The sequence below is a fragment of the Hyla sarda genome, chromosome 5 (assembly GCF_029499605.1).
Source record: "Hyla sarda isolate aHylSar1 chromosome 5, aHylSar1.hap1, whole genome shotgun sequence".
In the NCBI taxonomy this organism is placed as follows: Eukaryota; Metazoa; Chordata; class Amphibia; order Anura; family Hylidae; genus Hyla; species Hyla sarda.
Window position 1 is genome coordinate 147,021,824 of NC_079193.1, and position 16,606 is coordinate 147,038,429.

The 16,606-nt window shown below is 45.2% G+C and overlaps 1 protein-coding gene across 1 annotated transcript in view; it reads left to right on the top strand.

The window, feature by feature from the left end:
- The window catches only part of SFRP4 (secreted frizzled related protein 4), a 73,954-nt gene that overhangs the window by 34,835 nt on the left and 22,513 nt on the right, over window positions 1-16,606 (top strand). Inside the window, exons 4-5 of the mRNA XM_056518433.1 lie at window positions 1,342-1,540; window positions 16,173-16,236. Of these exons, the coding sequence (XP_056374408.1) occupies window positions 1,342-1,540; window positions 16,173-16,236 (263 nt within the window). The remainder of the gene's footprint in view (window positions 1-1,341; window positions 1,541-16,172; window positions 16,237-16,606) is intronic.

Below are 16,606 nucleotides of genomic sequence, written 5' to 3' on the forward strand. Positions count from 1 at the left end.
ATATAGTGACTGCATAAAGTTGCATAAATCTGAGCATACTTTAGTTTAAACCTTTTGTTTTTGGAAATTCTTGTACAGTTTGCACCCCTGGTACACAGGATAATTTTCATACTTTCATAAAAAAATAAAATAATTAAAAATACAGAATTCTCCTTCCAATATATTTTATGAAAGTGAACACTGTTAACATTTCACTGTAGCATATTATACACATAGAAACGTTATGCAATTTTGTGTCAAAGGTCTCAAAAATGCTGAAACAAAAAAATCCCTAAATCTAAAACAACAAAGGCAGCTTACAGACATCATAAAAAAGGTGCTTTATTGCACCTCTATTATGGATGAAACACACAAACCTCCAGTTTATGAATACCAGAGTTAGGGTAGGGTCACATAGAAGGGATCTGCAGCTTATTTTATGCTGCGGATCCGCTGATGACAGAGCCTACAGTGTGCCTCCAGTTGTGCCTGCCAACTTGTAGTGGCAATCTGTCGCTACGAGCAGACACACAGCAATCTGCGAATCACCACACTCATGCACAGTGTACTTGCAGACATTGCAACCACTCCCCCTGTTCCCTGAGCTAGGCCAAGAGCTGAAATGACTTGCAGAACATTGTGTGTCTGCTTGTTGCGGTGGATTGCGGCTACAAGCAGACTAGCTGGAGGTACACTGTAGGGTCCATCACCGGCAGATCCAAAGCGTAAAATACACTGGAAATTCCATGTGACCCTATCCTTAAAGAGGTTATCCACTGTTTTAACAAAAAATAATAAGGTTTTGGGGCAGGGGTAAAATTCAAATATAAACCATACATAACCTCAGTCCCCCTCTGGTCCACTTTTGAGACGAGCATTCAATGCAGAAACTGCTGGCTTACCCAAACAATGGCTGAGACTGGACACCACTGCGGCCAGTGATTGACTGAGCTGGGAGGTCCCGGGGACTAAGATAAATGGGAACAGCAGGAGACATTGGGGGACATGGGCTAAGTATGTTTTTTCTCTCTCCCCATCACAATATATATTTTTTCTAAAACAGTGGAAATAACCCTTTTAAGGGATTGATTTTATTAATTCAGTGATATATCATGCTGTACTATCTTAATGAACTATATAACGAAATGCACAGAATCTCTATGGCCCAGATTTCTCAAACTTTGTGAGAGAGAAAATGAAGTGATTTTTCCACAGCCACCAATCACAGCTCAGCTAACGAGCTCTGGTAACATGAAACCTTGAGCTGTGATTGGTTACTGTAGGAAAATCCCTCTATTTTTCTTTCACACAGTTTGGTAAATCAGTGCATTTAAATGTTTAATTTTACTTTTTATTTTCTAGTTATCCATGCAAAAGTAAAAAGTGTTACTAAAAGCAACTGCAATGAAATAACTACAGTGGTGGAAGTGAAAGAAACATTGAAATCTTCAACAACTATTCCTCGATCCCAGGTTCCGCTTATCACAAATTCATCTTGCCAGTGTCCACAGTTACTCCCTAACCAAGATGTACTTATCATGTGCTACCAGTGGCGTTCAAGGTGAGACATGTTATGTCACTTCATAAGTTATACACAGATGTCTTTACAACAAAGATTAACACTGCTCTGAATCAGTAATTAAAAAATGATTACGATGTCTATTTCAGATTGTTCATGTATTTACATCTCACCTAATGTTGTAGGACACAGCAAATATGTTTAATTCAGTAAATTTGCCTCCTCCTGATATTCCTGTTCCTTGCCTCCCCTTGTTGACAGCTCATTGCCTAGGTTACAGTCCACCGCTCTACTCCAGAAGAAGTGGTCGGGGCTGGTGTTTGTGTATATATTTTAAAACAGAAATGACTGTCAGTGTTCGCTCTATTTCTGTAAGATTTTTTTTTTTGTCTGTGGGACTTGAGGAAGTTCACATCTTGTCAAATGAAAGCTGTAAGACATGTGAAATTTAACCTTACATCCCTTTCCTGATCAGTCCAGGTTTTCAGTTTGGCCCCAAGGAAGCATAGTTGCTGAGGCTAATTTAGTACTGAGCTTTCAAAGAGAATAATTCAGTCTTTAGGCTCAGAGGCTGCAAGGAAAACGAGTTGTGCTGGGAGTTTGAATCCTGAAGTTTGCATCTTCTAATGGACACCTAACCCCTTAAGGACACAGCCTATTTTGGCCTTAGGACCCGGCCACTTTTAGTTTTTACACTTTAGTTTTTTCTTCCTCTTTTTCAAAATCCTAATGCTTTCAATTTTGCACCTATAGAACCATATAAGGGCTTGTTTTTTGTGTCACCAATTGTACTTTGTAACGACATCACTTATTTTATCATATAATTTGCAGCAAAACAAAAAAAATACTTTTGTGTGCTGAAATAGAAAACAAACTCCATTTTGTAACTTTTGGGGGCTTCCATTTCTAGACAGTGCACTTTTCGGTAAATATTGAACCTTATATTTATTCTGTAGATATAAGTAGAGATGAGCGAACTTTTGAAAAATTTGATTTGGCCGATTCGATTTTTTTTTTTAAATTTGGTGGGATCCATATTTATTTGCAGCTAATCTATATTAAAAACGGCTGTTTCTGGACCACAGAGAGCCTCAATAAGGATGTAGAACACTTTGCTTTGTTCTAACACGCATATGGAGTGTGCTGGGGTAGTGAAATAATACTGTTAGCATCGCTTTTAGAATCACTGTGGCAGAGCGGTACAATGACAAAGTCTAGAGGTGGCATCAGTATGAGGAGACCATATAGTGGCTGAATGACACAGCGTGGAGGTGTTGGCAGCATGAGGAGACCATACAGTGGCTAAATGACACAACGTGGTGGTATTGGCAGCATGAGGAGACCATATAGTGGCTGAATGACACAGCATGGAGGTGTTGACAGCATGAGGAGACCGTATAGTGGCTGAATGACACAGTGTGGAGGTGATGGCAGCATGAGGAGACCGTATAGTGGCTGAATGACACAGCGTGGAGGTGTTGGCAGCATGAGGAGACCATATGGTGGCTGAATGACAAAGCCTGGATGTGGCTGAAGCATCAGGAGACCATATAGTGTCTGAATGGCACAGCCTGGAGTTGGCAGCAGCATGAGTAGACAATAGGGCTTCACAATACCTAAGATTAACCCTAAAACGACGCAGGACGTAAATATACGCGTCGGTCCCGGTGCTCATCAACGGCCGGGACCCGCGGCTAATACCACACATCACCGATCGCGGCGATGTGCGGTATTAACCCTTTAGAAGCGGCAGTCAAAGCTGACCGCCGCTTCTAAAGGACAAGTGAAAGTATCCCGGCTAGTCAGTCGGGCTGTTCGGGACCGCCGCGGTGAAATCACGGCGTCCCAAACAGCTTGCGGGACACCGGGAGGGCCCTTACCTGCCTCCTCGGTGTCCAATTGACGAATGACTGCTCCGTGCCTGAGATCCAGGCAGGAGCAGTCAAGCGCCGATAACGCTGATCACAGGCGTGTTAATACACGCCAGTGATCAGCATAGGAGATCAGTGTGTGCAGTGTTATAGGTCCCTATGGGGAGAAGGAAAGTGGAATCCTGGTTCCACAAAGAAGCGGTGCTTGGTAGCGCTCGTTTCCAGCGAGAGGTGTAGAATTGTAATCCAAGGACTCGGGTATGGTATAAAGAAAAGAGTCTTTATTCGCACATGCAGTAACAAAGGGATAACGCGTTTCGAGGGGCGGGGACCCCCTCTTCGTCAGATCCAATCATCTGGATGATTGGATCTGACGAAGAGGGGGTCCCCGCCCCTCGAAACGCGTTATCTCTTTGTTACTGCATGTGCGAATAAAGACTCTTTTCTTTATACCATACCCGAGTCCGTGGATTACAATTCTACACCTCTCTCTGGAAACGAGCGCTACCAAGCACTGCTTCTTTGTGGAACCAGAATTCCACTTTCCTTCTCCTTATACAAGACGTCCAGGACCAGCTCCCGAGACGAACGGGTACCCAGCAGCTCTTCCACCACTACCTCCCAGAGATCTGGGATACAAGCCTTCGACGGTGTTGTGTCTGTAACACAACACCCCCAGGTGAGCGCACCAGTCTCTGTTCACCTGTGTATTTCTCATACATACAGAATCATGGCACATTAGTGCGCTCTCTTTTCTGTTTCCTTTTTTTACATACATAGGTCCCTATGGGATCTATAACACTGCAAAAAAAAAGTTAAAAAAAAAGTGTTAATAAAGGTCATTTAACCCCTTCCCTAATAAAAGTTTGAATCACCCCCCTTTTCCCATAAAAAAAAAATAAAACAGTGTAAATAAAAATAAAAATAAACCTATGTGGTATCGCCGCAAGAAATGAGTCCTCATACCGCCTTGTATGTGGAAAAATAAAAAAGTTATAGGGGTCAGAAGAGGACATTTTTAAACGTATAAATTTTCCTGCATGTAGTTATGATTTTTTCCAGAAGTACGACAAAATGAAACCTATATAACTAGGGTATCATTTTAACCGTATGGACCTACAGAATAATGATAAGGTGTCATTTTTACCGAAATATGCACTACGTAGAAACGGAAGCCCCCAAAAGTTACAAAACGGCGTTTTTTCTTCAATTTTGTCGCACAATGATTTTTTTTCCTGTTTCGTCGTGAATGTTTGGGTAAAATGACTGACACTGCAAAGTAGAATTGGTGATGCAAAAAAGAAGCGATAATATGGATTTTTAGGTGGAAAATTGAAAGGGTTATGATTTTTAAAAGGTAAGGAGGAAAAAACGAAAGTGCAAAAACGGAAAAACCCTGAGTCCTTAAGGGGTTAAAAGGCGAATATTGAAATTTAAATTGAAGATTTAGGGTAGCTAGAGCTACCATAAAATTTTTTAGGCCCTGACCCAGCAGTATCAGTAAACCATATATTGGCTGAATGACACAGCCTGGAGTTGGCTGAAGCATCAGGAGACCATATAGTGTCTAAATGGCACAGCCTGATGTTGGCCGCAGCATTAGTGGACACTTGTGCTTCACAATACCTAAGATTAAAAGACCAATTTTGAAATTTAAATTGAAGATTTAGGGTAGCTAGTGCTACCATAAAAAATTTCTATGCCCAGACCCAGGCCAACATTGTGACCCTGGCCACGCTTCACCTTTTGCCGACATATCTTGCATGTGGCTATGTAAATCTCCTCTGGATGCTTGATGAAAGACTGCCACACCGCCTAGTAGCTGATATTTTAATAAAACACCAGCTGGTGATTACTTTTGGCTGTTCTTTCACAGTATGAAGGCCCTTGACAAATTAACAGGCACAAAATAGTACACCACTTAGATGTAGGTATGTGGTATTTGCGGTGATATTCGCATTCGTTGTAAATTCATGAAATTTGTAACAAATTTGGGCTCGTCAGCTTCGATTCACTCATCTCTAGGTATAAGGATACCCAATTTATTTAGGTTTTATTTTACTACATTTTACTACATGCACCAAAATTAGTATGTGTAAAATTTTCATCTTCTGAACCCTATAACTTTTTTCTTTTTCGCCTAGCAGGCTATATAAGGGCTCATTTTTTGCGCTTTGGTCTGTAGTTTTTATCGGAACAATTTCAGACTTTGGTATTTTTTTACGTGTACGCCATCAATTGTACCGTTTAGCTAACATAACATTTTAATAGTTTGGACATTTACACACACGGCGGTTATTTTTATTTTTTATTACATTATTTTATTTAAAAAATGGGAAAGGGGGGATTCAAACTTTTATTAGGAAGGGATTAATTCAACTTTTTTTTTAACACTTTATTTATTTTTTTAATCCTCATAGTGGGCTATAACATGCAATCTCTTAATTGCATATACTGTTCAATGGTATGCCATAGCATAGCATTGATCAGTGTTATCAGTGTTCTGCTTCTCCAGTCTGCTGAGCCTGGCTGGACCAGCAGAGGACTGATCAGACGGCGAAGAAGCAGGTAAGGGCCCTCCCACTATTATCTCAGCTGATCGGGACATTGCGGTTTTACCTCAGCTCTGCTGAGCTGCCAAGCTCATTTTACTTTCAATTTAGATGCCGCAATCAACTTTGATCGTGGCACCTAAAGGGTTAATGCTGGGCATCAGCCTGATTGGCGGTGCCCGGCATTAACTCTACTTCTTGGCTGCTGATATCAGTCGGGACCCACTGGGTTTGAAGCGTGCTCTGTGGACAGATGAGACCAAGATAGAGCTTTTTGGTAAAGCACTTCCTTCTACTGTTTACTGAAAACAGAATGAGGCCTACAAAGAAAAGAACACACTACCTACAGTGAAAAATGCTTGAGGTTCAATGATGTTTTGCGGTTGTTTTGCTGCCTCTGGCACTGAATGCCTTGAATGTGTGCAAGGCATCATGAAATCTGAGAATTACCAACCAATTTTGGGTCGCACTGTACAGCCCAGTGTCAGAAAGCTGGGTTTGCGTTGGAGATCTTGGGTCTTCCAGCAGGGCAATGACCACAACATACGTCAAAAAGCACCCAAAAACGGATGGCAACAAAGCGCTGGAGAGTTCTGAAGTGGCCAGTAATGAGTCCAGATCTAAATTTCATTGAACACCTGTGGAGAGATCTTAAAATTACTGTTGGGAAAAGGCGCACTTCCACTAAGAGAGACCTGGAACAGTTGGCAAAGGAAGAGTGGTCCAACAATCCGGCTGAGAGGTGTAAGAAGCTTATTGATGGTTATAGGAAGCGCCTGATTTCAGTTATTTTTTCCAAAGGGTGTGTGACAAAGTATTAAAGGGGTTCTCCGGTGCTTACACATCTTATCCCCTATCCAAAGGATAGGGGATAAGATGCCTGATCGCGGGAGTCCCGCAGCTGGGGACGCCCGTGATCATGCATGCAGCACCCCGTTTGCAATCAGTCCCCGGAGCGTGTTCGCTCTGGGTCTCATTACGGGTGACTACAGGGCCAGCGGCATGTGACGTCACGCTCCACCCCTCAATGCAAGCCTACGGAAGGGGGCGTGATCGCTCCGGGGACTGAATGCAGACGGGGTGCCGTGTGCATGATCACGGGTGTCCCTAGCTGCGGGACTCCCGCGATCAAGCATCTTATCCCCTATCCTTTGGATAGGTGATAAGATGTGTAAGCACCGGAGAACCCCTTTAAGTTAAGGGGTTTGTCCAGCACATTTTTGGAGTTTGGTGTGATGTCCAATTTGCTTCTTTCCTCCCTTTTTTGGTTTAGTTCCAATTCAAACAAAGGGAATAAACATGTGTATAGCAGAACATGTGTTACTGCAATCCTTTTCTGTGAGAAATATAATCAGGTCCATAAATATTGGGACATCGACACAATTCTAAAATTTTTGTCTCTATACACCACCACAATGGATTTGAAATGAAACAAACAAAATGTGCTTAACTCCAGACTGTCAGCTTTAATTTTAGGGTATTTACATCAAAATCAGGTGAATGGTGTAGGAATTACAACAGTTTGAATATGTTCCTCCGATTTGCTAAGGGACCAAAAGTAATGGGACAATTGGCTTCTCAGCTGTTCCATGTCCAGGTGTGTGTTATTCCCTCATTATCCCAATTACAATGAGCAGATAAATGGTCCAGAATTCATTTCAAGTGTGCTATTTGCATTTGGAATATGTTGCTGTCAACTGTCAAGATGAGATCCAAAGAGTTGTCACTATCAGTGAAGCAAGCCATCATTTGGCTGAAAAAACAAAACAAACCCATCATAGAGATAGCCAAAACATTAGGCATGGCCAAAACAACAGTTTGGAACATTCTTAAAAAGAAGGAACGCACCAGTGAGCTTAGCAGCACCAAAAGACCTGGAAGACCAAGGAAAACAACTGTGGCGGATGACCAAAGAATTCTTTCCCAGAGGAGAAAACCCCTTTCACAACAGTTGGCCAGATCAAGAACACTCTCCAGGAGGTAGGCGTATGTGTTTAAAAGTCACCAATCAATAGAAGACTTCACCAGAGTGAATACAGAGGGTTCACCACAAGATGTAAACCATTGGTGAGCCTCAAAAACATATTAGAGTTTGCCAAATGACATCTAAAAAAGCCTTCACAGTTCTGGAACAACTTCCTCTGTACAGATGAGACCAAGATCAACTTGCACCAGAGTGATGGGAAGAGAAGAGTATGGAGAAGGAAAGGAACATGATCCTAAGCATACCACCATATCAGTGAAGCATGGTGGTGGTAGTGTCATGGCAGGGGCATGTATGGCTGCCAGTGGAATTGCTTCTCTTGTATTTATTGATGATGTGACTGCTGAAAAAAGCAGCAGGATGAATTCTGAAGCGTTTCAGGCAATATTATCTACTTATATTCATCAAAATGCTTCAGAACTCATTGGACAGTCCTTCACAGTGCAGATGGACAATGTCCGAAGGCATACTGCAAAAGCAACCAAAGAGTTTTTTAAGTGAAAGAAGCGAAATGTTATGCAATGGCCAAGTCAATCACCTGATCTGAATCCGATTGAGCATGCATTTCACTTGCTGAAGACAAAATTGAAGGGAAAATTCCCCAAGAACAAGCAGGAACTGAAGACAGTTGCAGTAGAGGCCTGGCAGAGCATTACCAGGGATGAAACCCAGCAATGTCTGGTGATGTCTATGTGTTCCAGACTTCAGGCTGTAATTGACTGCAAAGAATTTGCAACCAAGTATTAAAAAGTTAAAGTTTGATTTATGATTATTATTCTGTCCCATTACTTTTGGTCCCTTAACAAAAGGGATGCACATATGCATCATTTTTTATGTTTTATGCAGTTAACTTTGCTGTAAATCTATGTAAACTGTTATTTCTGTTTCTCATTCTCCGGCCATTATACTCAGTTGGTTAATAAAACTGGTTTCTGCTTCAGCCTCATTGTCTGCTGTACCGTACTTGAATCCTGCACTGCGGTCCCCTACTCCTCTGATCGCTACAAGTGGCGCTGCGAGCAGGGTACGGTTACAGAGATGGATGCGGCTGAAGGAAATGTGCATGATGCTAATGTGAGTATTTCAGGCAATGGTGGAACCCCTGCAAGGGCCCTCCCTATGGGCATGCTGTTTAACTTGCTGCCAAAATTTTATGGCAAGAACATGTTACTGTCAGACTGGGTGACAAGATTACAGAGCGCTGCAAGAATTTACAATGTCAGCCCAGAGCTACAGGTAGAAATTGCTTTGGCTGCCCTGGAGGGTGAGGCCCGTAAGAATGCGTTTCTACAATCAGAAGCCACACGCAGCACTTTGCAAGCGATCGTGTGATTTCTTGAAGAAATATACGGTGAAACAGCTAGTGCAGGCCACCTCCGGGCGAAATTCTTCTACCGGGTTCAGCAAGAAAATGAAGGGGTCTCACAATATGCGATGGCTCTTCAACAAGTATTGGCCGAGGTACAGAAAAAGGAGGCAGACGGAGTATCTGGCATGGGATCTGCAGACTGGATATTGCGGGAACAGTTTATTCTGGAACTCTTCAGCTCTCCCCTGAGACAGGTCCTGCAGGTGTGAGTTAGGGTGGACCCTACTCTGAACTTTAGGCAAATATTGGTGGAGGCTGTGGCACGCAGTAAAGAAGAAAGTTATGCCTCCAGAGTGATACGGACCCAGACCGCCACACCCTTTGGGGTTGTGGGGAAGGAAGAGGTCCTAGTTAAAGACCTACAAAGGTCCCTGAGTGCTATGCACGAAAAATTGACACTAATGGAAAGGCGGATGGAGTGGAGCTATTCCCCTGGGGCTGCCCATCCGGCCCAACAACCACCCTATCAGATTGCCCCACTGTTTCCTACACCACAGCATCCTTAATCGAGTTCACCGTCACACCAAGTGCCTCAATATCTTCCAATAAGGCCAGCCAGGGTGACTACCATCCAGGGACAGTGCGGAGCAGAAGGACACTTCGCCAGAGAGTGTCAGAGTGATCTATCTGGATGCTCAGAGGTGGCGTTAAACTACCGGTCCCCGCAGTAGTGGGGCACACTGTGGGGGAGGTGGAGAGTCAAGACACCCAGCACAGCTCTGAACACCTGGTCGCAGGGTGCCCCGTCATACAAGCTGAATTTGAAGGAATCCCGGTCAACTGCTTAGTAGATACCAGATCACAGGTGACGACCATGCCTGAGTCATACTTTAATCGTTACTTCCAAGCACTGGCTAAGCAAGAACGAGAGACATTGGTCCGAGTTACAGATGCGAACCATCAGCAAATCCCGGTCACGGGAGTCGTGTGGATGAACGTACGGCTGTGTGGACAGGAAGTGGGAAGAAAAGGCATTCTGCTGGTCCCCGAGACGTTCAATGAGGATGTACCGGTGATAATGGGCATGAATATTCTACGAGAGTTGGACCAGATCATGTTCACTAAACAGGGACCAGACTATTGGAAACAAGCCACCCCACACAAACCCACGCAAAAAGCTTTCCAACGGTTGATCTGGTTCTGTGGGACACAGAAGAGTGTCCCAGTACACCAGTCCGTGGGAACCATCCGAGTGCCGGGAAAGGCTACCCTCACTCTTCCCCTTGGTCGGGAGACTATACTGACACTGACTGTGGGAACCTTCCGCAGCCTTGAAGGTATGGAGGTGATCATCGAACCAGGGGGTCTAGGAGAACTAGGTCAGGACACTGGCACTGGTTCAGAATGGACAAGTACCCATGAGAGCTGTGAATGTGGGACATCTGGAAGTTGCTTTGGCACCTGGAGTTGAACTGGCCCGTGTGTACTTACAACGGGGAGAAGTGCTGAGTCGGGAAGAAGTGACTCTAGCTCTGATAGGCAATGCTGCGTGGACACTGGCAGTTACTGCCAGACCCGAAGCGGCGCTGACCCCTGAATGGAATGGGAGAACCATTGTGGACCAAATGGAGATAGGTGTGAAGAATCTCGGTCCGGACTGTTTGCGGGCGGTTGAAGCCATGCTGTGGGTGCCCCGTCATACAAGCTGAATTTGAAGGATTCCCGGTGAACTGCTTAGTAGATACCGGATCACAGGTGACAACCATACCTGAGTCGTACTTTAATCGTTACTTCCAAGCACTGGCTAAGCAAGAGTGGGAAGTGGGAAGAAAAGGCATTCTGCTGGTCCCCGAGACGTTCAAGGAGGATGTACCGGTGATAATGGGCATGAATATTCTATGAGAGTTGGACCAGATCATGTTCACTAAACGGGGACCAGGCTATTGGAAACAAGCCACCCCACACAAACCCAAGCAAAAAGCTTTCCAACGGTTGATCCGGTTCTGTGGGACACAGAAGAGTGTCCCAGTACACCAGTCCGTGGGAACCATCCGAGTGTCGGGAAAGGCTACCCTCACTCTTCTCCCTGGTCGGGAGACTATACTGACACTGCCTGTGGGAACCTTCCGCAACCTTGAAGGTATGGAGGTGATCATCGAACCAGGGGGTCTAGGAGAACTAGGTCAGGATGCCCTAGTGGCCCGGACACTGGCAGTGGTTCAGAATGGATGAGTACGCATCAGAGCTGTGAATGTGGGACATCTGGAAGTTGCTTTGGTGCCTGGAGTGGAACTGGCCCGTGTGTACTTACATCGGGGAGAAGTGCTGAGTCGGGAAGAAGTGACTCTAGCTTCGATAGGCAATGCTGCGTGGACACTGGCAGTTACTGCCAGACCCGAAGAGGCGCCAACCCCCGAATGGAATGGGAGAACCATTGTGGATCAAATGGAGATAGATGTGAAGAATCTCGGTCCGGACCGTTTGCGGGCGGTTGAAGCCATGCTGTGGGAGAATCAGGCTGTGTTTGCCCGCCATGCCGATGACTTTGGCTGCACAGATGCTATCACACATGAGATACCGACCGGAGACGCTGCCCCAATCCGGGAGAGGTATCGACAGATTCCGCCCAAGTTGTACCAGGAAGTGAAGACATTGTTGAAACAGATGATAGATTAAGGAGTGGTACGGGGTAGTCAAAGTCCTTGGGTAGCCCCAGTGGTGCTTGCCAAGAAGAAGGACGGCACTATTAGATTTTGCATGGATTAAGGGCAGTTGAATACATGCACCACACGAGACTCATACCCTCTGCCTTGCATCGAGGAGTCCCTGACAGCCCTAGGATGGGCTAAGTACTTCTCCACCCTGGATCTAGCAAGCGGGTACTGGCAAGTACCGGTGGCCGAGAAGGACCAGGCTAAGACTGCATTCATACTCCCCATGGGTCTATTCGAATTTAACAGAATGCCATTCGGGCTTACCAATGCCCCAAGCACCTTCCAGCGGCTGATGGAGAAGTGTTTGGGAGACCTGAATTTTGAAGCAACCCTGATATACTTGGATGATATCATTGTATATCAGCTACTTTTCAAGAATACCTAGACCGACTAGGACAGGTACTCAAGCGGTTGCGATCCCATGGCCTGAAGATAAAGCCAAAGAAGTGTCATCTCTTCAAGAGGAAGATAGAGTACCTAGGCCATACGGTGTCCCAAGCTTGGGTGCTGCCATCACAAGACAAAGTGGCTGCAATAAGACAATGGCCAGAGCCCAGAACACTGCAGGAGTTGAAGGCTTTCCTCGGTCTGACCAGATATAATCGGCGATTCGTCAAAGACTACGGCAAGATAGCGGGCCCTCTGAATGAGCTGCAGAGAGGAACAGCTGGGAGGACCAAGGGTCAAAGTGTCCCCTGGGGAGAGAAGCAGGAAGAGGCCTTCCAGGCCCTGAAAGAAGCCCTAACATCGGCCGCCAGCTTGGCTTATGCTGACTTTGACAAACCATTCCTCTTATCGACTGATGGCAGCCTCTATGGACTTGGGGCGGTACTGTCACAGGTACACTTATTTCAGTCGGTCGTTGCGGGATACTGAGCGAAACCCTCATAACTATAGTTCCTTCCGGCTGGAGCTCCTTGCCCTGGTGTGGGCCATGACAGAAAAATTTGCGGGCTACCTGACAGGGGCTAAGATCTTTGTACAGACCGATAATAACCCCCTGGCCCATCTGGATACTGCCAAGCTGGGAACCCTGGAGCAGCGTTGGGCAGCTCGCCTTGCCAAATATGACTTCTCAATCCACTACCACTCTGCTACAGAGAACACTACTGCCGAGGGTCTGTCGAGGGTTACTTTTGAGACCCCAGTAGGGGATCTGGAAGAACAAAAAGAAGAGGATGAAACTCCAGACTTCCGCAGGTTCACACCTCCAGCAGTTGCAGCACAGACAAGTGGAGAGGCCCAAGTGCTACCCAAGCCATTAGGAAGAACCAATGAAGAATGGGGTCAAATACAGGATGAAGATTTCGGACTGCGGCAGATGAAAGGTTGAGTATCCCAGCGAAGAAAACCTGACAGAGCAGAAAGGACTGAGCTTAATGCCGAGATGAAGTCCATTCTACACCAATGGGATAGACTGGAAATTCATGGAGCTGTTTTGTACCGCAAGTGGCAGCAGCCTGCTGATATAGAGGCAAGGTAGCAGGTAGTAATACCCAGAAGCATGCCACGAGAGGTAGCCAAGGAGGCTCATGAATTTGGAGGTCACTTCGGGCCAGTTAAGACCTTCCAGTGGCTGCAACGCTATGTATATTTTCCACGACTGGAGGCCACGGTTGAGGAAGTCTGCCGGCAGTGTCGAATGTGTGAACTCACCAAAAGCACTGAACAGAGGGCACCCATGCACCCCATACAGACCAAAGAACCGCTGGAAGTATTGATGATAGACTATCTTCTCGTGGGACAATCCGCCAGAGGTCCACAACACTGCCTGGTCATGATTGACCACTTCTCTAAATTTGCAGTGGTCACCCCAACTCGAGACCAGACGGCTGAGTCTGCAGCTCGGGCCATTTGCCAAGATTTCATCCGAGTCTACGGGTGTCCGAAGCGAATCCATTCAGATCAAGGAGCGTGCTTTCAAGGGAAAGTGATGGAGGAGCTACATCGACTGTATGGCATTGAAAAATCCAGGACAACTCCACATAATGCCCAAGGTAATGGGGCCTGCGAGCGCTTCAACCGGACCCTGCTTCAGATGTTGAGGACATTAGAGGAAGACAAAAGGATGCACTGGCCAGACTACCTCCATGAATTAGTCTGGGCTTACAATAATCGGGTTCACAACACAACCAGGTATACTCCGTACATGCTATTGTTCGGCAGAGTTGGCCGGTAAATTGTTGAACTGAATTTAGAACAACCAGAGGACTTAATAGAACGATCGACCACCTCATGGGTGAAAGAACATCGTCAGCAGCTTCGGACCATCCGCCGGTTAGCAGGCCAGCATTTGCAAGAGAGAACTCATACTGACCGTCCTCCCCTCCAGGAGGTTCCGCTGCAACCTGGGGACCGGGTACTGGTGCTGGAGAAACGTCCCAGAGGCAAGTTGAGTGAGCGTTGGGAGGTACAACCTTATAAAGTGATCAGGAGAGTGTACCCCAATGGCCCGGTCTACGAAGTACGGGTTGAAAATGAGGAGTGTGCCTCAAGGATCTTACATAGGAATATGCTACGGCCATGTCGGTCTGAAGATCCCAAACCTACTGAGGAGACAACACTTCCTGTCCTGTCCTCAGAACATATATTGCTTTAAGAGAAGAGATCTTTCTTGAGAGGAGGAGGAGCAGGAAGTTCTTTGGACGGTGTGGGGTTCGGCTCTCTATGGCTGTGCAGAGCTGAGGAAAGAGATTGTACAAAGTGGCCTTGAAAGGGCATATAGACGGAGTAATCCAGGGACTGAGTAACAGGATCCTGCCAGAGGAGACAGAGCTGGACTGTGATGCTACAAACTGCAGCTGAGAACCAAAGAAAGAGAGGAGAACATCCCAGAACACATCAAGCAAGTTACAGAGCAAGGGACCAGACTGCAGTGACCTCCAAGTGACAGAACAAGATAAGCAACCTGCAAAAAAAAATAGACCAGTGCATAAGAGACTGCAGCTGTAGACAGCAAGGGAGAGATCCAGAGACCTGACTGCAACCACCATCACAGAGACTAAGATAAAGCAGCTGTACCTACAGAACTGTGAGTGTGCACCGGTGCTTACCTGTGGTAGGGCATAGAGCAGGTTCCCTTAGACAGAACATTGCAGCAACGTGTCCCGGTTAGCGGGAATCAGATAGGGTCATATAGCAGAGTAGCCTGTATTTCTGTGTGTGTGTTGGCGGGAGCGTCAGTTTATGTATCACATTGCAGTTAACTTTGCTGTAAATCTATGTAAACTGTTATTTCTGTTAACATCATTCTCCGGCCATTATACTCAATTGGTTCATAAAACCGGTTTCTGCTTCAGCCTCATTGTCTGCTGTACCGTACTTGAATCCTGCACTGCGGTCCCCTACTCCTCTGATCGCTACACTCCTGTCAGCATACCCACCTGTTTTACTCCTGTATCCTTCCTATTGCTGGATGTTTTTATACAAGAACTTGCAATAGCAGAACACCATCACTAACTGAACAGCACAGGGATTGGATAAAAGTCCATGCCTCAGTATGGCAAGAGCTCAGTGTTAGCCAGCCTATCTCCTTTTATTCCAAGTCTTGTGCCCACTGTCAGCCAAAGGGTGGTAAGGCCTATAAAAATGGGAACAAAGGCGCTGGCAGTGAATAGTGAAGAGGAGAGGGTTTGGCTATACAAACCTCTAAAAAAAATGTATCTGTTGTTGTTCCTTTTTTTGACCTTCTCAATTTCATGTATTTAGAGGTTGCTTAAAGGGGTACTCCGATGGAAAACATTTTCTTTTAAATCAACTGGTGCCAGAAAGTTAAACAGATTTGTAAGTTCCTTCTATTAAAAAATGTTAATCTTTCCAGCGCTTATCAGCTGCTGTATACTTTAGAGGAAGTTATTTTCTTTTTAAATTTCCTTTCTGTCTGGCCACAAGTGCTCTCTGCTGACACCTCTGTCCATGTCAGGAACTGTCCAAAGCAAAAGAGGCTTGTTATGGGGATTTTCTCCTACTCTGGACAGTTCCTAAAATGGACTATGGTGTCAGCAGAGAGCAGTGTGGTCAGGCAGAAAGGAAAATAAAAAAGAAAATAACTTCCTCTGTAGCAGACAGCAGCTGTTAAGTACTGGAAGGGTTAATATTTTTAAATAGAAGTAATTTACAAATCTGTTTAACTTCATGGCACCAGTTGATTTCAAAAAATGTTTTCCAGGGGAGTACCCCTTAAAAAAAATTATATATATATGTAATATACTTACTGTATGTCAATCATTATATTTAATTCCTAGGATGATGCTTCTTGATGGCTGTTTGGTTGAAAAATGGAAAGACCAATTAAACAAGAGATTCAAGGTAATGTTATAAATTTTCATATTGTGAGGATAAACCTGATATTTTGCATTAGATATCAGTTGGTATGTTATTACAAAAATATCTGCAATAGCAGGTCTGATTCCAGAAACTGTGGCTACAGACGCAATAGCATTTTTCTACCATTAAAGCTCACAGTACAGGCGGAGGCAGATTAAATAGGCCATAGGCCCTGTGCTGCCCCCCAAACTTGGATCTCTCGGCCGAATGGGGAGCATAGAGCAATGCCGCCCACTTCCCTGGCTTATAACTCACGATCGCAGCAGGTCACAGCAGTGACACCTGGAGCGATCAACAACTTTTGACATGTCTGAATTTGACGACAGTAGTGCTTTAATGCCTAACTCCCTGG